Genomic DNA, 27,499 nt, shown 5'->3' with positions numbered 1-27,499 from the left:
AATGGCTAAATGATAAAGTAAGGAGTCCGAAACAGCACACCCTAAGCTGCCTTTCTCCTCCCTCTTGTAGAACTCGGTTTGAGGTGCGATCCCGAATTGAACAAGAATGAAAAGAGGCGATGGTTGTTCCGCCAGCGAGGATGTTCCCATGAGGTTTTTTTCAACACCATAATCTAGTGAGTTCACTAACTTTTTCCGTACATTCGAATGTAGATGATCCCAGAGATCAAAATAGATTCTGAATATAATTGTCCTTTGATTTTTCAGCCAATCATCGTGCCCAAATCAATTCATTGACAGGTAACGGTTTGAATGTGGTTTGGATGCTAAATGAGAGTTGAGAGTCCTTCTATTTTCCACTGACGGTTTGCTTTTTATTATTTTTTCACAGATTGATTTTGCATGGTCCTGAAGAGAATCCTATCAAAAAGTTTAGGATTCGAAACGCGTCGACCATTTGAGGCGCTATTTGTTAGGTGGCTTGGAATTGTTTGTTTCGTGTAATAGTAAATGGAAACATATATCCAGTAGGATCTAAACATGATTTAAATGTAAACAAGGTGAAGTGCTCATATAATTAGGTCACATCCTGGGTTTCTATGATAAACAACTTGAAAGGAATGCCACCAACTCCTACCGCCCCAACCCCCTGTAGATAGCCATGAATGTTTATTGTTGTTTAGTGTCTATGTCTCGTGTTAATCGTCTAATTGTCTAATAACACATTGATTGATTTGTTCCTGCGTTTAGTTCCCTGTTCCTCCCCTGTGTTATGTATATTGACAGACGGTATATACATGTGTTTGTAAATATTGCAGAACAAAATATTGAGAAATATATGAACTAAAATTGAAAGATAGTTCAGATAAAATAATAAAATAAACATTGATGTTTTCATAAAATTGCTTGGACTGAAAGATTGGTCTTTGTAGAGGAGTAATTAGTAGCTCTTCTACGAAAATATCAAAAAATTGCACAGTACTGGCAAATTGTTTTGTTTGTTTCTGCTGTAGTTTATGCCATGCAGGTACTGGAGTGCATGCACACATGGGGGAACATGTTGCACCCCATGGCCCTGAGGCAACAGGGGGCCCTGAAAACCATGGCAGAGAGGAAACGTGTAAGATGCTTTCAGGACTATGGTGGCCCACCAAGCATATTGTAGCCTTAAGACCACTGCACCACCACCAGTGCAGTGATCACGGTGCAGCCCGACCACCCTGGTCGAAACAGGGCAGTTTGAAACCGGCCACCGCTGTGACCCCGCAGACTCATAATAAGGCCCGAGGCAATTGCATTGGAAATTGTTCTTTGCCAAGTTTGACTTCCAAATCAGATTCCGCCCAAGGAGCTTCAACAACAAATCAGATGATTTTTTATTACTAAAGCACATACTTATTCTCCCTATATGATGACACAAGACTAGGTAATAAGGGTTACTGCACTGATTACAAATGCTTTCTTCGACCAAATTTGTGAAGCAATGTCCACGCCACAATTAGTTTAACGGCAAAGAAAAGACATTCTATACTAGAAAACCCACCATTCAAGGGCAAACTCCTGTATGTCCCTACACAGCAATTACAAAGACAAGTACTAAGATGGTGTCATGATTAAACCCTATCCATACACACTGGGCACATCAAATCCATTAAATTAGTCAGCAGACATTTCTGGTTGCCAACATGGAGAACTGACCTAACCAACTACATCCAAAAGTGTGGAATCTGCAGCAGAACATGAACTACTCATTCTAAGAAAAAATTACTCTTACTCCCTCTTCCAAAACCTACTCATCGTTGGGAACACAACTCTCTAGTTTTTATTACAACATCACCCAAAGATCATGGGAAAGACATAATTCTTGTGGTTGTTGACCATTTGTCAAAATTGGCTTATTTCATTGCCTGCATAGGAATGCCTCCAGGGACAGCAGTAGTCACTCACCTCTTGCACCATGTCGTACACCTCCACAGTCTACCAAAAACCATAACCTCAGATCGAGGCCCCCTAGTCACCTCCAGGCTTTGGAAAGCATGGTGTGCAGCACTTAGCATTAAAAGTTGCATTTCCACCAGTTTTCATTCCGAAATGCGCCCAGGCCGCTCTGCTGTGACCCCGAAGGATGTTCACCCTGCAGTACTATGGTAATAGCTAAAGGTGCTCGAAGGCTAGAGACACTATGTACTGATACTATAAGGACTTATGTGATGCCAGTGATAGAGACACTTTGCCATGCTGGTGATGGAGACTATGTACTGATGCGATGCTAGGAATGATTATACCATGCTCAAATGACAGATGTGCGAAATGCCATACCTTAGGGCTGGGAGGCACCAGTGTTATGCAGGAGTCACAGTACCTGTTGAGCCTCATATGATTGATTGTATATTTTTGTTTACAAAGTGAGACTACACATGCCTAGATGGCTGAGCACCATACTGCGTAGGACCGTGAGAGCTGTCCAAATCTAGGCAGCCATCTTGGGTGTGGTGGCCATATAAGTAGCGGTCCAACCCACTGCCAACCACTTTCAATTGTGGTTCCTGGATCAAAGTGGAGGCAGGCGCTTCATTAGTCTTTATTTATACACACTAGCGTTTGGTGAGCAGCGTCCGATGAAGCATTGAGCCACAGGATTGTGCTTCACAGTGTATTCTAATGCAACAGTGAAAGCCACAGGATTGTGGGTCACAGTGTGTGATGCAGCAGTAAAATCAATAGGGTTGTGGTTTGTAGTGTATTGCGCAATAGTGAAATTCAGGAGTGTGGCTAAAGACAGAACCAAATGACACTGTTACTGCATGAGCAAGTCACCAAGAAGAAGTAAATGTTTATGTGGGCAATATAAACAAAGGATCTTGGCTGAATGCAGAAATTCCAAGGTATCCAGGTAGCTGTCCACTTAGTACCATAGCTATACTCCTGCAGTATCTTGATTCTATGTTGTTGTACATTTATAGTTTGAAATAAATCAAGACTTTGATCTCTATCCTGAAAGTTGTGCCAGAAACAAGGTTCGGTTGACCCACCTTCCACATCACAAGAGTTCAATTTTTCTTCATAGATAAGGCACAGCAAGCAGTATATGTGTAAGCTTCTATATGTTAGTAGACTATCAGATAGGGAACAGCGTTGACAACTATCTAACAAGCCCTGACTCTCATTTCATTCCAGGTCTCCCTCCCCACAGTACCCTCACTAAAACCCAACTCCTCGTCTGGCCACTCTGAACCCTGCAACTATATTCAGAGACAGTGCTGCTAGAAGGTGGAAATATTGAGGGTAGTGCATTCGAGGAACCAACACTCTTGAAAAAAAAACACAGTCTAGAAAAAATGCTTATGGCTGCTATTGCATAAGAACTAGCAGACCGAGAAACAGCTAACATCGAAGCAGGAAAGCACTTAGTGATCCGGCATTGACCGAGAAAAGCAAGTACAAGCAACAACAAGAGACATGTAACTCAACATCTTCAAAGAAATCAAAGCTATGCTTCAGATATGGATTTTCATTGCTCCAGGAAGGTGAATGTGCAGCCATGGGGCAACTCTGCAAAGGTTGTGGAAAAATGAACCTTTTCATAACTGTTTTCCCAGCTACAGAAAAATCAAGTGGGTCATGACCATAAGAGAAGACGGATACAAGAACATACCAGAAGAAATTTCTCGCTTTTCCCCAAAAACCAAAAAGCACCATCAGCTACAATGACTAGAAACCAGGTAAGATTAATGATTTTCAAGTTCATCATACAAAGGTTCTTCAACATCACTATAGAGTACAGGTGAAGAAGATGGTTGTGCACTGATGATATCTACCAAAGAACAGAAAGCTCATATGGGGTTAGCCACCTGTAAATAAAGATCACAGTTCAAAAAAGCTCACCAGAGAAGGTGATAAACTTCACTTGGACATTGTCCTAAAATCACGTTGAAAGTGAAGGATCACCCAACAACTCTCATCATAGAAAGTGGCACGTCAATTAATATCATGCTAGTGGAAAAGTTTAACAGACTATCCTCTGTGCCTCATCTCCCTCTGTCAGGCACAAATGTGCATACTTGGGCTGCTTCTGTGCCGTTGCCAAGCCAAGGGTTGATCACTGTGACAATGTGACACAAAAAGACATCGGTACAAGCTGCTATTCGTGTTCTACAGGGGATGTTGTCAAGTGCCTGTTTGCTCAGTTTTGCCACTGACCTGGGCTTGATATCTCCCAACTACATACTCAGTGCTTAGTCGCAGATCATGGGTCACTTCCTGACGTTCCGTGGCCTGGGAAAACTCAAGAAAATAAAAGTGCAACTTCATATCAATGAAGACATTTGCCCTGCTGTTCAACCGCACTGTAGAATTACTTTCCTTCTGTCATGTGTCCTGTGCAGGCCTATTGTTGTTTCCCCTATGTTAGCATAAGCATGTTGCAGACTGTTCTGTGTTTTGCGCACGTTACTCTACAGACACATTTTGCTTTGTCCCACACTTTACTTTCGCACAGAACACGCTGTTGATTTGTATTCTGTTCTTTCCTGGGATTGAGTTCTGGTCAGGCCCTAGCACCTATTCAAAGCACGCAAATCCAGCTGTTATTTGCAAACACGTCATTTTGTCATATAGGTATGCACAGATAGGTAACACACACTTGGAGAGAGCCTTTTCCAGGGAAAAGATTGTGACAGCACCTGAAATGTAGAATATCTTATTTGTATACTAAAATATGGGTTCTGCTACTAACACCTACAGATCTTCTGATATATAAAAATTTTGCTTCTTTAGAAGGGGAGGGAGGTTAAGCTACACTGTCAAATATAATGATTGCTCCATTTATGATTGAAGGACTACTTGCTATGCTAACCGTATTTGTGTTAGGCATTCTCCTAGTTGTTGTGGCATGTATACTGCATAATTGGGCATGATAGTTCAAATAAACATTTTAAACTTTCCCCATGTCTCTGTCAGAACTTTTTGTGGACTAGTAAAAACGTGAGAGCGAAAGGGTGTGTCCTGTAACCACGATTCCTGAGAGGGTCAACAGTGTTGTGTTCTGGGGTGTCTTATCACTGTGTGTGAGTAGTAGTGCAAGTGAGACACTATAGCTAGTCCGTCCCGGGCTCATGGGTACTCTGTGGTAGGATGACTTAGTCCCTGCCTACTAAAGTCCTATGATACCAGGCACAGTTCTGAGACTCCGCAGAATACCTGCAACTTTTATACAAGAAGCTGTAGAGAAAGAGTTGGAATCACTCTTAAAATATGACATTACTGAACTCTACACAGGCCCTACGCCATGAGATTTGCCCATAGTAAAAGTACTGAAAAAAGACAGTAGCAGACCGGTCGGCATTTGTATTGATATGCACCAGGAAAAGAAAGCCATTGAAAGGGAAAGACACATTAGTTCATTCATACCAGGCATGATCATGCAATGGAGCAGGAGTATTTTCCCATCTCAACCTGGATACGGATACCATGAACTCGTACTGGAGGAGAAATACAGGTACATTTCTACCTTTTTGACTCATGTTGATTTGCTGTGATAACAGACTGTGTATTGGAGTATCTTCTGCTGCTGAGATATTTCAAGATGTCATTCGCAGAGTCACCTGTTACACATGCTTTCTATTACAGTGATGACATATTGGCATCTGGGAAGACACAGAAAAAACACAACAAATCCCTTCCCCAGATTTGACAGTTACTACTGATACAAAACCAAACTCAAGTTCTTTGGGCACAATTCTCTGATTAGGGAATGACTCCAGATCCAGACAAGGTGCAAGCACTGTCTTCTACGTGCCCACTATAGGACGTTACCATGCACGGCCAGTTATTGCCCGAGATACATACACAACTTTGTTACAGTGAGTGCCCCATTAAGACACATGAAAATGCTAAATGTACCATGTCAGTGGTCTCCAGAATGCAACCAGAGCTTCAAAGACATTAAACATGTGATTGAGAATGCAGCTGAAGTGGCCTACTTTGATCCACAGTTACATACCAAACCAACAGTTGATGTGAGCCTAGTAGGGCTAGGGGCAATACTTGCTCAATACAATGGCCATTTGAATGCTCAGAGACTCATCAAAGGCTATGCCAGTAGAGGATTATCTAAAACAGAAAATGCCTACTCTCATCCAGGAGTCTGGCTGTGGGCCTGCGAATATTTTCATGAGTTCCTCTGCAGAAAACAATTTACTGTCAGCACAGACCACTAGGCGTTGCTTACAAATTTTGGAAACCCAAAGCCCAAGACACCCTCTCACATTGAGAGGTGGGGGTTAATACTGCAAGAGTACGACTATGAGACTGTCAAAGATTTAGTCAAAGATATGCTTAAGACACCAACATCGCCATGGCAAGATGTAGTGCGAAAGTCCTTGAAAGACCTGCAAACAAGCCAGCCATGGGATCTGAACTTAACATATGAGGCCTTCAAATGCCTTTTTGGAAAGGTAGTAAAAACACTCTCAGTAAAGGAAGATCTCCTGTTGTTCAATCGAAAGCCCATAATTTGACGCTGGAGCAACAATCTCTTATTTGAAACTACCTCTGGTGACACACTACAAGTTCAAATTCCTAATATCACGGATAGGCCTTTTTGATGTACTAATAGTACATGCATTGTAATAGCATTCATTGTAAAGGCATGCACTTTAATGGTTCCCACGTGGTAATGGAATCGTTGTAATGGCATTACATTGTAATGCCTTTGTTGTAATGGTAGTTTGACGTCAAAGTTGGAAATATTTATGCAAAGACAGTTCTTGTCGCTTAGATTCTTTCCTGAAGGAACCTCTGGCCCATGTCCTTTGTATCAGCCTCTTGATGCTTTTGATAAAAGCTTCTATTTAGAGAATTGGAGGTATGTAGCTATCAAGAGGCCATTAACTTCTGCTTCCATGGCACGGACAGCAGGCTCACCGCCTGCTTTGTGAAATTCGTGGACAAGGTCAAAGCAAGACTTGATTGTCAAAGAAGTCTGGAATAAATGAACTGCTCTCTATAACATTACATTCACACTGGGCATGAGATTGTGGGACTGCGCCATATCAGTTCCTAGTGAATTTTAAGGAATTGATTATTTTTCTGTCTCATGTGTCCACATTGATACATATTAATCAGAACTACAACTTGTTTCAGTGGATTGTTCATTACAAATTTTGAAATTCATACCAAGCAATTTAAATGTGAAGATGTGCTCCATTTTTCATACTTATAGTCTAGGGGTTATTGGGATTGTAGCTATTCTACTAGAGTTCAAATCCTTTTTAATTTTGAGGACAGTTTAACTGGTATATTAGAAACATATAACTGCAATCGTCTTTTTAAGCCTATGTTTTTACGATGAATTTTATATGAACCTATGCATTGGTTCTTATTAACTAAGCATATATTCATCTAAATCGATAAAGAAATATAATCAGAAGAACAGAAAACTTGTTAAGTTTAGAAACAAGTGAATATAAGGAACAGAAACATTTTAGTGACTGGCTTTATGTTAAAAACTGGTTCCTACCGAGTCTTAAAAGAGAAGGAGTCTGAAGCATATAGTTCAGTGACTTCATGTGCAATAATTGCATTCAAATTTATCAAATACCTTCAATTTAGTGCATGTACAGAATTTAGGCCATCTTTGTAATCACCAGTGTGTCCATGTGACAGAAAAGTGTGTAGTGAGATGAAAGTTCGGGGAGGAAGAATACATAAAATTGAACACTAGGATTCACAAGCCACCGAGCCTCAATATCCTAAAAGAACCATGATCATAATTGTTATTTGTGCTCTTTTTATTTATAGCCATAAACCAACAGGTTTTCTGTTCATCCTAAAATGTCAGACACATAACTGAGCATTGACTCTGATTTACTATCGCATGTGTAGAGTAGATAAAAAGAGACCTTTGCAACAAGCTTACTTACAATATAGTTCTATCCTTATGAAGTCTTTAATCCCGAGATTCTCCATAAATAATCCAGAGGAAGCAGTTGTTTTGAAGAAAAATGAGACATCTGCACTTAGTTCTCCGTGGAAAGTAGGAAAATGAAGGTAGGACGCTTCCGTATTGAATGACGCTGCATTCCAAAATCTTCCTGGGAAGATCAACATTTTTAAAATTAGAAGCGAATCATAATTATTGAACCAAACACATTAACATTTATCCTCATTGTTAGAAATGGGATTCTTGGTTGGCTGAGGCATGCACCCAGACCAGGCAAGAACCACCACCCTAGTCAGGGTAAGCTAGACACACAATAAAAGAACATCTGTGCTTGGCGCATCTAAAGAGCCAATGTGTAAGATTATCAGCAATTTCGAAATTGGGTGGTTTTTCCAATACTTGAGACACATTTTAACAAGCATTAGCAAAGGCAAAATATGAGCATGTTGGCACTGCATGGTGTAAGGTAGCAGGTGGCAGTGTGAAGGGAAGGTGAAAGGTTCAAAGATATTGTGAGGGGGCCAGCAGCACAGTGGACAGGTATCTGTATACATCTGTATGTAATCTGGTAAGGAGAGCCCACCCAGAAAATCATAATTTAATAGAATGGCAATAGTTGAAGTGCACTGACCAAAAGCCTGCTCTCCTTGTGGCCCCTCTTTACCCCCAATCTGTGCATATATATTGGTAACATGAGGTCTTCAATAGACATCTACAGTTTTCAGTAGGCAAGACCTTACAAGAATATTTCAGTCTCAAGTCTCTCTTTAATTTCACATCACCACTTCTAACGCATATCTTCCACTTTGCCTCTTTTTCTTTTTCTTCTCCATTCACCTCACCTTTCTTTTATCGTACCTCTGACGACCTCACCTCACTCTACCTCTCTATCACTTATCAGGTACACCTCAACATTACTAGCTCTCCATAACCCTTTGCTACCTCATTCCTCTGTCTACACCGCACTGCTCTATTACCATCTCCTCATCATGCATGCCTCCTCCATCTATTTCATTTAATTCACTCTTTATCTCCTCTCTTTATCTCTCCCCTCATCTCTTAATACCTCTGACTACTGTAGCTCAACCGCTACCTTGCCTATTTCAGCCTTATATCTGTCACCAAATCCCATCTCTCTCAACCTCTCTCGCACAATCAAACATCTCAATTTACCTCACTATTTGTTTTTTATCTCACCCTCCACCATGCCTCTCTCTCTGGCTCCGCTACCTCAACACTCATTACCTTAACTAATTTCCATCTTTCTATGCCTCTCTACTGAACAATTCTCTCTTTCACATTATGTGTGCCTCTATTTCTACCTCACTTCTCTTCCTGTATCTCTTCTCTCTCTATATACTCCATGTCTACAAATCATCTGTCTAAATACCATTCATCCCTCTCACTTAACTATTTTCTCTTCACCATTAATCCCTTTAGCTCACATGTCTTTCTCTATGGCTTCTCAGCTTACCAGTCTCTCAACCTCACCATTTTATCTACACTCAGTAATTCAGTTTCTTCCTGTGTCTACCTACCTCTAGCTGCCTTATTCTGTTAACCTCATTCTTCTTCTCCTTACTCCTGCCCCTCCCATTTCTCTAACTTAGAAGAATAAGTGATCACTATCTTGCTATAGAAGTGAACACATAGAAAGAGAAGAGGCTGGACAAGGCAGGTAAAAAGAATTAGGGAAAACTTAGTAACATTCTACCTGATGGAATGCTAAACATATTCAGAGCTGTGCCTTATTTTTAAACTTTTTTCAGCAAGACTGCCCTTTTTCCGATATCAGGGAATTAAGTGCTATGTATCCTGTTACCGCTTTATTGCAGGAGTTGTCCAGCAGCAGATGCCTGCACTGCCTACTAAGTGCATCCATCTGCTAGTGGTTTGCAAGCATCAGAGGTTTCCATTTTTGTTTTTTTACAAAAGGTTGAGCCGAAGCAGAATCACTTACACTTAAGCCTCCACACATCCCCCATTTGTGACAACCACATGCCTTAGGTGATGTCAAGTATGGAAAGTGAATCTTGTTGGTGCAATCACCACCCACTGGTTTTACTTCCTGATCAGTGCCATGGAGCATAACTCTGCATCCCCTGCACAGATCAGTGTGGAAGAGGCAGCGTTTTAAAAGGGGAGCATGGCCCACTTACTACCAATCTATGGCAGCAGGTGGGGTGTTTATCCCCAGTCTGCTCCAGTGGGAGCAGAAAGCCCACTAAGTGCTATGGAATGTTCAAGATGCTATTTTGTGGGGGGAGCATTTCCAAGAACCTATGGTCCCTCAAATGCAGCCATAGCAATATTTCCTCACCCCTAGGGAGCAGATAGGTGGTGCTAGCCACAATCTAGCTCACCTAGGGGGCAAAATCCAACAAGCCGCCAGAGAATGTGCAAGGTAAAAAAAACTTCCGGTGAGTTACCTCTCTGAAAAGGCCTGTATTAGTAACCCCAACCAAGCAACAACGGTCTTTCTGAACTCCCAGTGGGCAGAAAGCCCACTAGTGGTGAAAGACTGTGCAAGGTCCATTTCTGAGAGCAAAGTGACCCCTCATGTTCAGGGGCCTCTGCTCCCCAAAACCTATCCATAACAGTCATGCTGCCTTTGTGGGGGTGATAGTGGGAATTAACCGGCAATATGTCATCCTGGTGGGAAAAGCCCACTAGGCACTAGGGAATGTGCTATGTATTGGTATATAGAGGGGGCACCTGCCAATCATGGCATGGGCCCAAGTTTCGCTCCAACCCGGGCACAACAATCATTCTGCCCCATGGGGTGCTGACAGGGTTTTATTTACCCTCAATCTGTCCTATGGAGTGTCTGAAAGCCCACCAGGAGATATGCAGGGTACTTTTATTGGGAGGAGTGACCAAAGAAACATGGGCCTATGATCCCTCAACCCAGCCATAACAGTCTTTCTTTCCCTTCTGGGGGCAGGTAGGTGGGAAACTTCCTGCATGCCCCTCCAGGGTCAAAAGCCCACTAGGCACCGTGGAATATGCTGCATATTGTTTCATGGAGAGGGAAGCACCCCCCAAGTGGACATGGGCTTGTGCATCCCCCAATCCTTGCACAATGGTTGTTTTGACCTAGGGGGTAGATACGATGTGTTTACCCCAAATATGACCCCCCTGCCTTCAGGGTAAAAATATCCTCCTGGGTACTAACAAGTGCAAAAGCACTGTTTTTTTGGGTGGGAGTGGGCTCACCATGGTTATGGGACTGTGCTCTCCCCCAAACTGGCCATAACACTGTGTCTGACCTCTTTGGGGTGGATAAGAATGTTTGCCCCATCTATCACTATAGTAGGGTGGAAACCCCATCAGGCACCAAGAAAAAAGGGAAAGAAAGGTATTGAACCACCCATGCATTGCCCTGTGAGCCCACTGAAGAATGGGCCAAACAGTCTTTCTACCCCCGAGGGCAGATTAGGGGGAGTTTACCCCAATTTGTTCCTAGGGGAGGAGAAAGTATATTAGATTACCAAGGAAAAATGGCCCAAAAAACAGAAGGCATGGGGTGGCCCACCCAACCTTTGTGCTCTGGTCTCCCAACAATCAGGCACGGCCCGGGCAGGGCGTTATACCGGGCGGTGATGTCAGGAAGGGGAGGGACAGGGTGGGGGGTTGTAAAGTGCGGGATATGGACCATTACAGGTAAGTACCGGAAAAAAAAACGAATTTCGTTGCCCACGCTGCATCACCCCCCACCCAGACCCTCCCCTTCCTGACGTCACCGCCCCGGTATAACGCCCTGCACGGGTGGTGCCTGCCAACAATCTTTCTGCCCCCAGGAATTGATTGGGAAGATCATAAAATTTCTGACAGCAGGGGACAAAAAGTCATCTAGACACCAGTGGTATTTTTTTGTTTTAGGAAAAGAAAATATGGGGTGTTGGCAATAACTCCTACCCCTAAAGAACCAAGGCCCACCTGGGACACCGGGCATCCCCACTCACATGGCAAGAACTCGGAAAATAGATTTTTTTTAGGGTGTAGTATTGACATGTGGACTGGCCCAGTGGCAGTAATTCCAAATTTCAATTTACTCGACAAGCTGCGTGGCTGCACTATTCAGGCCTGTGCTAGACCACCACCTATAGAAACCTGCTAATCAGAAAAACGTCTACAAGCTAGACACCCTGGGCAGTCCAAGGTTGTGTGCCTTGCGTGTTTCTCACAACTTGTTCATATGTGCAATGCCCTACAAACCTCAAACGTTTCCTAAAAACACATTCTTTCCTCATATTACTCTAACCTAATCATCTGCCAGCTGTGGAGATCCACAAAATTCAGATCGTCAAACTTTCCTACACTTCTCCTGATAAAAACTGCCCCACTTCTGTTGCTCAGCCAAGCATTCACAACACAAGAGGCATCAAAAGGCAACATGTAGACATCAGCAACAGGGGGAGCTTTGGAATTTCGGCTCGGCCACTGCACAGGGAAGCCTATTATACCCAGGAATTTGAGAAAACTAGTGCGACTTCCACGGGTTAGAGATAAAAAGGTGGTCACCAATTGCTATTTTTTTTACATTTTTTTCCTTAATGTTTTACCTTTACAATTATTTACTTGGGATAATGTTCAGGGACCTACCCAAATGACCCTTCCTGAATTCAAAATGTTGTCTATTTTTCAGAAACATATTGCTTTCCAGAATATCTATGGGTTTCACACCTGTTTTATCACACACTGTAAGTAGGTTAAAACCACAAAAAATAGCCAAAATGAACTACCTCTTAGTGAAATGAAAGAACAGTGGCAAAAAAATGCTTTTTAACATAACTATCTTGCTTCCTGAAAGCTGGGATTAGTGTGATCCAAGCACAGTAAACCCTTCAATTATATTATTTTTTTTACAAGAAACAAAACATACACTTACTTGCACATCATATTTCCCTACTCTTCTTTCCTAGCATTGCTAAATTTGAGCTATGTTCATGGTCCCTTCAGGGGGAATTCACAAATCCTGGGTATCTTTAGTATTTGCAGGACATTGGAAAGAAAACATGTAAAATTGGCTTTGATAGCTTTTATGCAAAACGAGGAATAACAGCTCAAGGGCAAAGTGTCCTAAACATCACAAAATGGGCTCAGCACTGGGGTGGTAAAGCCTCAGCAGTTAAAGGGTCAAAATTATGCATGAATTCACTAAACGTCAAGTTGCATTTAATTGCTGTTGCAAGACACAAAATAATCTAGAAATTTAGATGCTGGAAGCCAGAAATCTGACCTTTGAATTGTTTTCATTTCTGCTACTTTCGCTGGGATTATCAATAATTCAATATTGTTTGGTAACACAAGGGTTTCATGTAGTTGATATTAGGTAATAAATGGAAAGTTGCTCCAAACATGGCTCCAAAATTTGTCTTGTATGGGGCTCTAAAAAGTTAGCTGATGTCTTATCATGGTAATAGCTTAGTAATAGTATGGTTATAGTTTAGAAATGTAGAACTATAGAACATGAAACTCGAGCATACTTACAAGCCGCCATTGCCATGGGAATGCCACTTTCTACGACGTTCCTGTGGCAATAGGGGCTTCACCTTATTTACAAGGCAGCCTTAAGACACTTAAATAAGGCAGCCTTTCATGCTATGCTTAGCATGAAAGGAGAGGGCATTGGGTGCTGCAATAGGCGTTCCACCGTAACACCCATTGCTTCTGACTCTGCCACCTATTTACGAGGAGGAGTAAATAGGAGGCAGTACCAGAATTAAAACCAGGGAAAACCTTGTCTTACCATGGCACAATGAGGAGAAATTTTTCATTCCTCCTACTTTTTGCTGTTTTCGTGTGCTGCGTTGTGCAGCACACATGAAAACAGCAAAAGCCCAATAAGTGTTTATGGACTGGAAGGCCCTCCTTCCAGCACAATCATTTTTTAGAAATGCTGTTTCACAACTTCTATGTGTGCTGCATTAGGGGGAATTGCCGGCCTGTACCATATTCTTGTAAATATGGTGCAGCCCTGCGTTTCTTTAGTGGCAGTGTGAGGCGTTAAGCCAGGAAGGCTAAAGCCTCACTCCAACACTTCCTTTGTAAATATGCCTCTCAGTTCTGAGTAGGCAGAGAGAATATGGAAGGACGCAGGTCAGTTATCTGTCGGCAGCCTTTGTAGATGGGACGTCTCCCCTATACTGATGTACTCAAAAAAGCTGATCGTTTCCATTATTACTGCCTGGGCATTCTGCTCCTCTACAATGGTCACAATCATTATGTGAACCCCTGAATTGCAAAGAAGATTCTACTAAAAAAGAGAGAGGCATGCAGAGATGAAGAGAGAGAAACCGACCAGCCATTTATTCTGTAACTTTGGCCCATTGGGTGGATATGTTGTGTCTGTGTGCGTGCCATTTGAAGGCAAGCTGCTGACTCCCTTATGAGGAGGTTGTCATGACGGTAATCATTTTGTGGCAGAAAGTAAATAGAACATGGTGCGTGCTGTGTTTATTGGCACATGTGATCTAGTGAAGTTGCAGAAAGTGGAGCACCAATATACTGACCCTTGTGTGACATGTTGAGAAGCTCTCCTCAGTGACAGGCACACTTTTTAAATTACTGCTTGTCAAGTCAGGATATTACCAACTCAACCTCAGTGACAGGCACACTTTTTGAGAATTGCTTGCCACGTCCGGATTGGTTCAGGATTTACCCTTAGTGACAGGTACACTTACTGTCTTCAAATGCATACTTGCAGGGCGTTTAATTTAAAGTTAGCTGGAAAGGAAAATGACTGTGTCTGACACAGAACCACATACTTAGAATCCCATGTTTTAAGCAGATTTATGGTGCGCTGTCCTTACAGAGCACTGAGGGGCATATTACCAAGCAAGAGTCTAACAGCTAGATTCATGAAGCATTTTTGCGGGCGCAAACGGTGCGAATCGCAGAATTCGGCCGTTTGCACCCGCAAAAATGTCATTTGAAATTCATCATTGGATCATGTACTCGGAATTTGAGAAATCGCAAAAAATTGAGATTTCTCAAATTGCGATCGCATTTAAGGAATCTCAATTTGAGATTCCATAAATGCTATTCATGACCCAATTAAAAATTGCGAATTCGCTATTTTTTCCCCGCTATTTACCGCGAAGTCAGACTTCGTGGTAAATAGCGAAAACTGAGAAAAATGCACTTTTGTGCATTTTTCTCAGTTGTATGTTACACACACATATGTCCTTTGGACATGTGTGTGCGCAACATGAGTCTAATTTACATTTCAGTGGTGCTACAGGGTGTCCTGTGGACATCCGTGGCACCCTTGAAATCGCATCCTTATTTGCGATTAGCAAATTGCTAATCGCAAATAAGGAATAACTCCCCATTCAATCCTATGGGCCTATAAGGAATAACTCCCCATTAAATCCTATGGGCCTTAGGCCCATAGGATTGAAGGGGGAGATATTCCTTATTTGCGATTAGCAATTTGCTAATCGCAAATAAGGAATGTGTAGGAATCGCAATTTATTTTGCGATTCCTACATCAATCCCGTTTTGCGGGTCTGTAATAGCGATTCCTTATCATTCGCTATTACAGACTCGCAAAACATGTCGATGATGAATCGGGCTGTAACTCTATGAGGATGTGTTGCTGAAGCTGCTCAACGTTTTATTAGAAAATCGGATAGTGCTAACGTGTAATGTTATTAAGTGGATTTCTTTGTTTTGTCAAAAGGAAATGATACATGGGATCACACCATGCTCAAACTGTGGTTTTGCACATTTTCTATGCAGATCTCTATGCTTTAAGGAAGTTGCCAGCTCTGTTTTCATCAGTGGTCGGATTGTACCATGTAGTACTGTTTTCAGGAGATGCTTCTGCAACAGTTATTCACTATCACCTAAGGATGTCTGGTAATGGGCGTTATCGCATAGTCATTTTTTACACACAATGGAATGTAGGCCCAGAGAGAAATCTGTTTCTATTACCAGCAAGCAAAAGACATTAAACTCCCGTTCCCCCATAGCATTTACACACACCCTAATACAGCACGTTGAAACATTATTCGAGTTATTTGTACCATTATAAAACATTATAAATGCATTTACTGAAGATAACAAACTTGTTTTTGAGGACACATTTTTTGGAAGAGTCGATGACAAAAAAGGGCCATTCAAATATGAAATTTGCGAAGTGTTCAGTTTCATGCAGTTACTTACTATCACCCCAACAAAGCAAAGGTCCAAGCTTAAAAGCTGCTTCCGAATTTGGTCTGTCTGTATCGGTGATGACAATTTGTGTTACTGGTAGGTGGTCTCTGTACGAAAAAACTCCAGTGTCATTGGCCCTGAAAACAGAATCAGTAAAATGATCCTTAACTAGCACGAGCATTGATTACGTGTCATATTTTTTAAATAGTACAAACAATATATTAACCGTATGATTGGCGGGAGTGTCATTGACAACTATCTCTTCAGCTAATACGGGCTTATACATTTTTAAAACGTTTGTTTCTTTTCAGTGCCACCAACGCAATTCATCGCCTGTAAATATTTAAAGTCATTCTTTGCGTGCACGCGCGTTCATTGTTCTGCCCATTTGTCTGTATTTTTTTTCATATAAGGAGGACACAATCTATGTGAAAGTATTTTTCATTATAATCCCCCTTTCTTGTCAGCTGCAAGGATTCGGACATAGGGGTAGGGAGAAGAAGAGGTAAATAGCTAGGCAGACTGACAGATTCGATGGCTTTCTTGAGTGCAGATAGGCGAGCAAAACTGCAAGGCAGGCAGCCAAGTGGCACATGAACAGACAAGCTGACAGACGCGGCGATCATCAGGCGCCCAGCCACGCAGAAGGACAAACACACACGGAATGACAGAGCACCAGAAAGATCGGAAAAGGAAAGAGAAATTGTGCTATGTAGGCGTGCAAGTTTGCACAGGAAGTCGAAAAAAATGCTTTCATTAAAAGCTGGATTTTTTTGGGCGGTAGCCTCAACCCCACACAATGTTACCAGGGAAATTCCTGTACTTTTACCAAAAACTATACCTCTGAGTACTTAAGAGCACAAGCCTATTTAAAGGGCTGGACTGGGAACCAAGAACAGTCCAGGTAAGTTTAGTCAAACAGCCACCAAACTGCATTTATTGAGCCACAGTACTGAGCCTGACTATACTGCAAGCAGGGTTTAGGGAACTCTCCATGCACCCACCGTATTTTTGGAAAGAATTGCAAATATCGTGCGTTTTACAATTTTTTTTCACAATAGGGCTTTATTCAATCACTAGCAGCTCGTCCCGACGTTGTCTGGGTATGAATTGCTGCCGGCCAGTAGTATATTGTTTTGTAGGATTTCGTTTTGATAGCATTTCTTATCTGTGACAGGTGTGTGAAACGCTCCGATTCACAGTGCACTGCTGATGCACTTAAGAGTGTGCGTTCAGTAGTGTGTGAACTCGAGTTTCCCTACTTTATTTTTCCTTGCAATATTATATAGCGCAAACTCGACAACATGGCATGAGCACAATTTACATCACAGAAGAACACATTCATTTGTGGTAGGCACGGGGAGACAAAGCGATTTGCCTGGAATCACAGGATGTTGAGCTGATGCCGAGATTCGAACGTAGCTCCCCAGCTCTAAAGTTCGCAATTCTAGAACTTGTGCCGGGAGGTGTGTCTAAAAGTGTATGTCGGTGCTGGCCATCAATGAGAGAGACCTGTGCATTTTTCAAATGGGTGGTGAAAAAATATGAGTATGTTGCTGGAGATGTGGGCCGCCGTGCCACCAATGTACTTACCGGGGGAGGGTAAACATCCATTATTCCGCAACTTTCTTTCCGCATACCATCACTCCGAATACTTTCATTACGAAAGTACCATGACCGCAATGTCATTATAACGCATGGCATTACATTTTATATGCTTTTACCACACATACATTTACAACGAAATTCGTTGTAAATGCATGAATGGTAAAAGCATGTTTTTAAAAAAATGTTTGGATAAGGTAAGTATGGGTATAGGTGTATATGTTTTGGGGTACTGAGGTATATGTTTTGGGGTGTTTGGGTATTTTAAGGGTTCAGATATAGTTTGGGCTTATGGGGTACAGGGGTAGTTTTATGGTTTAGGGATAGGTATGGGTTTTGGGGTACAGGGGTATTTTTAGGGTTCAAGGGTAGGTTTGGGTTTTAAGGTACAGGGTTATTTTTAGGGTTCAGGGCTAGGTTTTGGGGTACAGGGTTATTTTTAGGGTTCAGGGATAGGTTTGGGTTTTGGGGTACAGGGTTATTTTTAGGGTTCAGGGCTAGGTTTGGGTTTTGGGGTACAGGGGTATTTTTAGGGGTCAGGGGTAGGTTTGGGTTTTGGGGTACAGGAGTATTTTAAGGGTTCAGGGCTAGGTTTGTGTTTTGGGGTACAGGGGTATGTTAGGGTTCAGGGGTAGATTTGGGTTTTGGGGTACAATGGTATTTCTAGGGTTCAGGGCTAGGTTTGTGTTTTGGGGTACAGGGGTATTTTTAAGGTTCAGGGGTAGGTTTGGATTTTGAGGTACAGGGGTATTTATAAGGTTCAGGGCTAGGTTTGAGTTTTGGGGTACAGGGGTATTTTTAGGGTTTAGGGATAGATTTGGGTTTTGGGGTACAGGGAATATTTGTAGGGTTAAGATGGTTTAGTGTTTAACGGTGTTGGGGTATTTTACGGAGTAAGGGTGGGTTATGATTATGGGGTGCAGGGGTATTTAAAGGGAGCAGGGTGGGATTAGCACACGATATGAAACATGGCATGAAGGGCAGAACGTACCACACACCCCCAGCGTTCGTCACGCCCCCCAGCACATGCCCACAGCACAACGCAGACACGCCCACAAGGGACTACTTTGCTGGCACAATTCTTTTACCTTTTAAATGTATATGGCGGGCGTCTGCATAGCCTATGTCCTTCTGCTGCAACTGCCCTTTCCAACGCTGTATTGGGTGTTGTAATTGGTGCTGTGGTTCCTGAGATTACCCACCTCAAAGGTTTGGGCTCTCTCTTTATTATATTATTATAAGTATGGATATGGATTCAATGGATAGATGGGGATTGAAGATCTGGCTGCATAACTCAATGGATGAACATATGGATGGATGGGGGAGTGGGTGAGTGAATTAATTGAGTAATGAATGGCAATGAATAAAGACTTTCAGCTAGGTTTTGCAAAAGGTCTGAATGCACTGATGAAGGGTGGGGGCTCTGGTTTTCAATTTCGTTTCTTCATTGAAACATTAACCTGCCCAAATACTACCAACACTAGTCCTCGTGACACATGCATAACCTGGATGTATTTAACACATTGTGCTGCTTTAGTGCCTCAAAGAATTACACACAAACAGGGCCGGACTGGGAACCACAACCGGCCCTGGCAAAGTGCTCAGCCGCCCACCCCCCTCCCAACTCGGGGCATTGGAGGTGCCGCCGAGCAATTTGCCAATGCCGGTTTCGGCCGATTTTGGAACAGGGCCGATTTTGCGGCCCTGTAACAAAAACTGCCTCCAGGGGCCCAAAACTGGCCCCCACCCGTGCGTCGAACCGGGGGATTGCCCGTGGCCAGCTATGGTCAGTCCAGGACAGTGGGACAGAAAAACATCTAGCCATGTAGTGGTTGAATTGCACAATGTGAAACCAGGAAATCTTGTATGGAGCCTTGTATCAATAACGGCTTCCACTGGACCACATTGTGTGATCCTAGGCAATTACTTTCTCACAATATCTGTTTTTCCTTCATCATCACATGAGAACACATTGAAGTGCTTCAATTCATGATGTGTGCTACTGGTATGTGCATGTGAATTGGCTGTGCATCTCCTGCTGTGTCACAAAACGTGCAGGAGTGTTTGTAAGAGTAGTTTTTATTTAATGACCGCTGACATTCCAGGTTCATAACTCATTGGGAGTTGTGATGAGAATCTTATATCTGTTCTCAGCTCAGGATGTGTGAGGGGTTGGTCATGGGCTCATTCTTCCTTTAGGCATCAATAAAGTTTCCTTCATTTTTCTCAGTGTTTCCTTCATCATTAATTCACTTTATGTTTCGGCGACAAGGGAATTACTTTTAGGAGCCCATTGACTTATGAATTTTGCACCATATTCCTGTTGGATCTTTGCCAGAGCCATTTTAACTTGTGTCTTACATTACTGCTGTTAGAAATGAGGGTCTCTAGTTGGCAGAGGTAGGTACCTTTGTCCAAATAGGGACCCTTGCTTCTAGTCAGGGTAAGGGGGATACACTTCAGAAATAACCCCTGCTCACTCCCTTGGTAGCTTGACACCAGCATACAAGCTTATCTCAGAGGCAGTGTGTAAAGCATCTGTGAAAACATACAGTAATACCATCAAAACACTACAAATGGCCCCCACACCAGTTTAGAAAAATAAGTAATCTTTATCTAAATCATTCAAGATCAAACCACAAAAATCCACAATACAGTAATATAAATATGACTTTCAAATGGTAGAAATAGTTCAGTTTGAAGCAAATTGCAGATTCAACACTTTTCACACTAAGTACCTTGGAGGCGTCGTGGACTCAAACAAAAAGGGCCGCAGTGAAGGTGATGCATTGGTTCCTTAAACTCAGGGAAGGTGATGCATCAGTTCCTTGCTCGTGGGGAGGTGATGCGTTGGTTCCTTACTGCTGCACAGGGGAGGTGATGCATCTGTTCCTTATGGGAGAGGAGGTGATGCGTTGGTTTCTTATTGCAAGGGGACTTGATGCGTCAGTTTCTTACTGCGTCCCCCAATGATGCGACAGACCTGGTGCCTCGATGCGATGCGATGCGATGATCCGGGACGATACGTGGGTTCTTGTAGTCGCACAGCAGGGCTTGCATCGGAATCAGTGCAGTGAACTTGGACTTCGGAGATCACTGTACTCAATGCGGTGTGCAATGATTTCTCGAGCCGCGGGCAGGTGCCGCGACAATTTCTTCGGCGATACATTGGAAACAGGTCCAGATGCATCACGCTTCTTGTTGTTACGTTACTTTTCCAGCTTCCAACAGCCAGAACAACCTGCAGAACAGCTACAGACACCTCTTGGCAGGTCAAAACTCCCAGCAAGGAAGTTCAGGGGAGCTGGGGGTGAAGTATTTGTGTCCCTGATATTTCAGAACAGAAGGCAAGCTTTTCTTCTAGCCCTTGGAGATTTTCCTCAAGCAGGGGACACAGCAAACAGCAAAGTCCTTTTTCCCTTTCCTTGGCAGAACTTAGCCACTGCAGGCCAATCCCAGACAGCAAACAGCAAGAGGCAGTATTCCTCCTCAGTTTCTTCACCTCCTCTCCTTGGCAAAGGTTTCTCTTGATTTCCCAGAAGTGATCTAAAGGTCTGGGGTCTGGGCCCCTCTTTTTATACAGCAAATATCTTTATTCTCTCCTGGCCCAGGTTTCCCAGCCCAGTCCAAACCAGTTCTGGGGGCACTTTGCAAATGCACAACAACCTCTATTGTCAGTTTAAGCCCTGGCTCCAGACACACCACAGGGGGCGGAGCCATGATAGTGGAAGGCAGGGACAGCCCTATTCCGGTGCAGGTGTTACTCCTTCCACACTCCAAATGCAGACCAGGCGTATTCAGCCTAGCGCTGACTCATCCAAACTCTATGGAGCTACTGCACATTCCTAGCCCCTGTTACTCCAAAGCCAGACAGTCAATACACATCCAAGCAGAGGCACACTAGATGGCTATGCAAGAAAATACATACTTTCTAAAAGTGGTATTTTCGAACACAGAATGCAAATATCACCCTCATTAAAAGATGCAATTTAATATTCTGAGTTCAGGCATACTAAACTTTATTTTCCTATCTGGTTTCCAGGGGCAGTTTGGCCTATAATATGTTATAAGCAAACTCCCTATTCTATCCTATGGGAACAGATAGCCTTACAATAGTAAAAAAGTAAATTGGCAGTATTTCACTATCAGGATACGCTACACACATCAGGGCATGTCCTACCCTTCACATACACTGCACCCTGCCCACTGGGGTACCTTGGGCCTACCTTAGGGGTGAATAGCATGTAAGAAAAGGGAAGGTTAGGGCCTGGCAAGAGGGTGCACTTGCCAGGTCGACATGACAGCACTAGACTGCACACAGGCTCTGCAATGGCAGGTCTGAGCTACATTTACAGGCTGCTTACGTGGTTGGCATAATCAGTGCTGCAGGCCCACTAGCAGCATTTGATATACAGGCCCTGGGCACATACAGCGCACTGTACTTGGGACAGACTAGTAAATCGAATATGCCAATCATGGATCCACCAATCCATAACAGCAATTTACGAAGGGAGCACTTGCACTTTGGCAAAGAACAGCATAGACCAGCAAAACGAACTCCAACATACAGCAAGAACACAGGAGGCAAAGTCAAAAATACAGGGGAAACCCACACCAATGATGCCTGGTCTAACAACTGTTTCTGGCTTCTGGTCAGCATTTGGTGTGCCTACCTACGTGATCCAGTTCAGGTGGTGGCTTACCTGTGTTGGTAAACCTGTGGCTGGGATTTATCTGCTTTCTCCATTGTTTTCACTGCTTTATTCTTCATGTGCCGCATCCCTCACAAGCGCAGGAGAGCTCACACCTTGCAACTCATACCAATGTCATCGGCAGCGTCACTGCTTAGATCCACGGAGACGCAATATTTCATCATGTTACCTGAACATACTGATGCAACATAGTCAGTGTTGCCAGACTTTGAGACTTGTCCCAAGCCCAAAGCCACTTAAGTATAAGCCCAAATATAGCCCACGGCAGACCAGTGTCAGCCCAAAGTTGCATCTGTCAAATTATGTAAAAATAGTAATCAGAAAACGTCTTTAGGATGAATCTAAATTCTATTCAATATGCAGAAGTGGAAAGGGGTGAACTGGGCACCTGTGTTAATAGCTGCTCATTTTTAAGACCAGTTTCCACTTTGACTTTTAAACTTGTAGTTCTGTCACCACAGATTCAAACCGGGACCTGGCCTTCTTGAAATCACTCTACAAGAGAAGATTATAAGCCACCTTATGCATACGAAGAGAACTTTAATGATATTTCAGTAATGTGGTACCAAAAAAGAATACTGAAACTAATTATGCAGAATAAACACCACACAATGATACGCATATTAAGAAGCATCCAATTTTATGAAATTGGCACATCTTCCATTCTATGGGGCTGCCTTCAAGGTGGCATGTCTCACCTTTAAAGCCCTTCATTGCTCTGGCCCTGGGTTCCCTAAATCCCTTATCCATCCTCACTGTCCAACACGCAACCTCCGATCAGCTCACCGTGACTTGCTAGTCACTCCCAAAAACAAAACTAAGAAATTCGGCGGTCGCCGTTTTTCCTAACTAGCTCCTGTGCTCTGGAACCTCCTTCCTCTTTCTATCAAATCTTCTTCTTCCTTTCTTAATTTCAGGAAATTGTAAAAACCCATCTCTTCCCCCCCCCCTTAGCTAGGTTCTCGCTTCCTGCGCTTCCTCCTCACCCACTCTGTCTACCAGCGCCAGGAAGCTTCGGCGTCATTGCGCTTTACAAATGGCACCTAAGATAAGATAAGATAAGATGTAATTGCCTGAAGATATTCAACATAAAATCTCCTTTACAATGACAGTATGGAACAACAGCACTAATAAACGGTTCACTGACACAACATCGATGTAAAAAATATTGATGTTAAAAATATTGTGTAAAAAATATAGACAACAAAAATATTGACTTCTATACTTAAACAGGTAAGCACAAAAATATTGACTACAAAATATCGATGTAAAAAATATAGATGTACAAAATATTGACTTTTATATAAATATAAAATAAAATACACATATTAAGAATAAAATATAATATTAACAAAATTAAATAAAGGTAATATACATTTAAATAAAATGTAACAAATAAACTTAATAAAAAATTAAACACACAAACAATAATTTATACATATATTTCCTCTAAAACAATTATTAAACTATTATTTTTAATTTGTGTTAAAAGTTTAAAATAATCAAAAAATAAAAATATAGATTGATGATTTAAAATATAAAAAACAAAAATCTATAATAAATTAAAATATCTAACTATTAGAAAAATATTTAAAATTAACTTTTGCAATACAATCAGTGCAACAGTAGGGAAAGTGTAGGATAGCAAAGGGGTAAAAATAACTATTCCCACGACAGTTAGTGCAAAAGTAGGGTAATTGTTGGATAGCAGAGGAATTAAATTTACTATTCCCACTCCAAAGAGTGCAATAGTAGGGAAAGTGTTGGATAGCGGAGGGGTAAAAATTACTATTCCCATTCCAGTGAGTGCAACAGTAGGGAAAGTGCTGGATAGAGAAGAAACAAATATTACTTTTCACACTCAAACAGTTAAAAAAATATATATATATATATATTAAAAATGAAAAATAACACATTATTATATTAATTACATATAACAAAAACCTACAAATATTACATAAAATAAAATAATAAATACATTTATAAAAAATTATTCTTGTAAACTACAAACTAAGCATGGGCGGAAAATCCGTTCCGCTCGCGGATTTTGTGGATTTTCGGTAAATTCGCGATCCACGAACGCTCGCGAATTTACCGAAAATCCGCAAATTCGCACGTAGTGATACAATTTTGCGGCATGCGGCGTACGTTCGCAATTGCAAACATGTAGGTGCGGCGGGCAGCAACAATCTCGCAGTCGCGAAATTACAAAATGTGCAATTCTGCACAAGAAATCCACTAGCAAGCAGCATAGACCTTCTGAAAATGATGATTTTTATCAGAATAACTCCTCAGGTTGACATTTGCCTGCCCTTTTTTGGATTTGAGGCCTTTTGACTTTCTTTGGATCACTTTTGGATTAGAAATCAACTTTCACAAGTAAGTTTGTTTGGGGCATTACATTTGCTGTTCTGCAGAAAAAATGAGTTTTGCTAAACTGAAAGCACTCAGCAGGTGCAAAAGTTCAAATTCATCATTAGTAACCATTCCCTGTAGTGCTTCTTGACTGGGGCCCCTCCGGAGTTCAGTTGCTAGTTGCAACAATTGTATGACCCTGCTCTGACCCTCACAGCCGGATCATAGAATAGCTACAAGTAGGCCACAAAGGTCCTGGAAAAAAAAATTGCACTGCAACAGAAAGCAAATGACAGATAAGGAAGCAGGTGCCAGACTGGAATTTTAAAACAGTGACACATTAATAAATCAACCCCAAATTAATACATGTCAGTTGAAGCAGGGCAGGTGTGCTTGCTTTTCCCCCCCATAATCTACAGTGATGATGATGAACCAGAGGGTGGCATTGATGTACCAGAGGGTGGCATGGGTGAAACAGAGGGTGCTGTGAACCTGTGATGATGAACCAGACGTAGAAACAACATAGTCGCGACCGTTGCGTGCCGACAAGTAAGTTCGCAATTGCGAACTGGTACAAAATCCTAGCGAACTGGCAGAAACCCTTGCGAACACTATAAAAACAAAAAAATCCGCAAATTCGCGAGAATTCGCGGATTTTGCAGATTGCGAGTTCGCAAATACGCAAATTCGCGAACGCCAGATTCGCAAAATTCGCCCATGCTTACTACAAACTATTAACAAAGAAATTAATTAAAACATAAATGTATTTATTTTATATCCTACCCTATAACACCACACCAATAACAAAACACTTTAACATTTATAATTAAAATTATTTCCATCATGCATCAATTAAAACATATTTTAAACAGCTACTAAAAATAATTGACTACACACACATTAATACTATAATATCAACAACACACACGTAAATGAAACTATAAAATAATAACACACAATTAAAACTTGTTTTTAAATTAAAAACTATTACTGTTAACAACTAATAATTAAATATTTAAAAGGTATTTAATACCCACCCTTTACATCTTTAAAAGTAAAAACAACACACACAAAATAAACAATTACCAAAAGTAATCATCAGATAATTAACATTAATTAACAACTACATATTAATTAAACACAAATTACTTCCCACACTTCACTCTGATAAACAGCTCAGCGCACACCTAAAACTTATTTACACAATTACCATAATTAATTACCAATTAATTAATTACAATTAATTAACAACCAATTATTAATTCATCAATCAAGAATAAATTACTTCCCTCCCTTTACACCTATAAACACCACACACCAAAAATGAATTACACAATTACCATATCTGATGACAAATTAACTAATTAAAATGAATTAACAACCAATTATTAATTAATAAACTAAAAATAAATTACTTCCTACCCTTTACACATATAAACATCACAACACACACCTAAAATTAATTACACAACTACCAGAATTAATTAACAATTTAAAATCGAAATTACTTACCTTAGGTCTATATTCTTGACCATGATATTCTTGCTGTCGATATTTCTCAACCACAATATCAATGACTCGATATTTGTGCAATTCAATATTTTTTACTCAATATTCTATCTCTGCACCCTGATAAACATTTCAGCAGACAAATTTGAATAGCAGTTTTTGTGCAAAACAAATCTACTCAAATGTAAAGTAGCAATGAGATAACTGAGGGTTGTTATAGTAAGACGAGAGTTTCACAACTTTTCAGTTAAGATGTACTGAAGAGGTCGGAAAAGATACAGCGTAGAGAGTAGCTAGCACTAGACTAAAGCTCCTAGTCTTGGAAAGCTGCAGGTTGGTTTGTTTGGATTAAAAATTAACACAAGGCTGTTGGAGCCGAAAGGAAAATGACCCATTATCCCAGAAATTTCAGTGACACCTTCAACGCTGATACTCTGCAACTCTGCTCATACTGTCATCACTCTTCGCTTTCCATTCCACTCCATTACGCTTCATCATTAACGCTGTTCCACTCTCAGACCACTGCTGTCCTGGGCCATCTCATGAGGCTCCTCTACACCTATCACCCTCCCATGGCTTTAATTACCCATGATTTAATTTTTCAGCAGTGACTGTAAACACCCTAAGGTATTCCTTGTCAGCAAAGCAGTCTATGTTTACATTTCATATGTTTTACTTCATGCCTTGTTCCATAAGAATATTTCTTTTTTCCAGATCTTTTTCTCTAGGTATATTACCATAAAACATACTAATATGGTACACATTGTGAAATGAGCACCCTCATGTCTGGGTGAGTTCAGACTGTAAGTAGACATGTATGATGATCATGATTGAGCATCCCAAGGCTGAAGGCAGTACTGCTTTCTAACAATAATTGCCACTGACTCATTAAGGTTTTCAGACTAAATGAACATCCAATCCTTGACCTACCATGAGTGCGCGTAGAGCAATGGATATATAAATGCCAATTGTAAATAAAAACACTTATATGCATGTGTGCAATGAGGGTACAATGTGCAGAAGTCACATATCCAGCAAACTGGTAGGCATTATATGTTAAGAGCACTTGGTCTGTAGAAACGCAAAATCAGGAATAAAACATTATGCAGTTGCTGTAAGACTATTATCCAAAGTAACCATTTTTAACAACCTTGGAACAACAAAAGATTGAGTATAAAAATTAGATTATAAATCAATGCCTTTCAGTTTGCAT

At 41.5% G+C, this 27,499-nt stretch overlaps 1 protein-coding gene across 1 annotated transcript in view; it reads right to left on the bottom strand.

The window, feature by feature from the left end:
* CNTNAP4 (contactin associated protein family member 4) overlaps window positions 1-27,499 on the bottom strand; it is a 1,879,337-nt gene that overhangs the window by 251,352 nt on the left and 1,600,486 nt on the right. Inside the window, exons 15-16 of the mRNA XM_086961154.1 lie at window positions 16,115-16,242; window positions 7,923-8,093 (exon numbers count right to left, since the gene is read on the bottom strand). Coding sequence (XP_086817280.1) covers window positions 7,923-8,093; window positions 16,115-16,242 — 299 coding nt within the window. The remainder of the gene's footprint in view (window positions 1-7,922; window positions 8,094-16,114; window positions 16,243-27,499) is intronic.

The sequence above is a fragment of the Lissotriton vulgaris genome, chromosome 3_1 (assembly GCF_964263255.1).
Source record: "Lissotriton vulgaris chromosome 3_1, aLisVul1.2, whole genome shotgun sequence".
Taxonomy (NCBI): Eukaryota; Metazoa; Chordata; class Amphibia; order Caudata; family Salamandridae; genus Lissotriton; species Lissotriton vulgaris.
The sequence above is the reverse complement of the archived record's forward strand: the minus strand, read 5'-3'. Positions and strand labels throughout refer to the sequence as shown.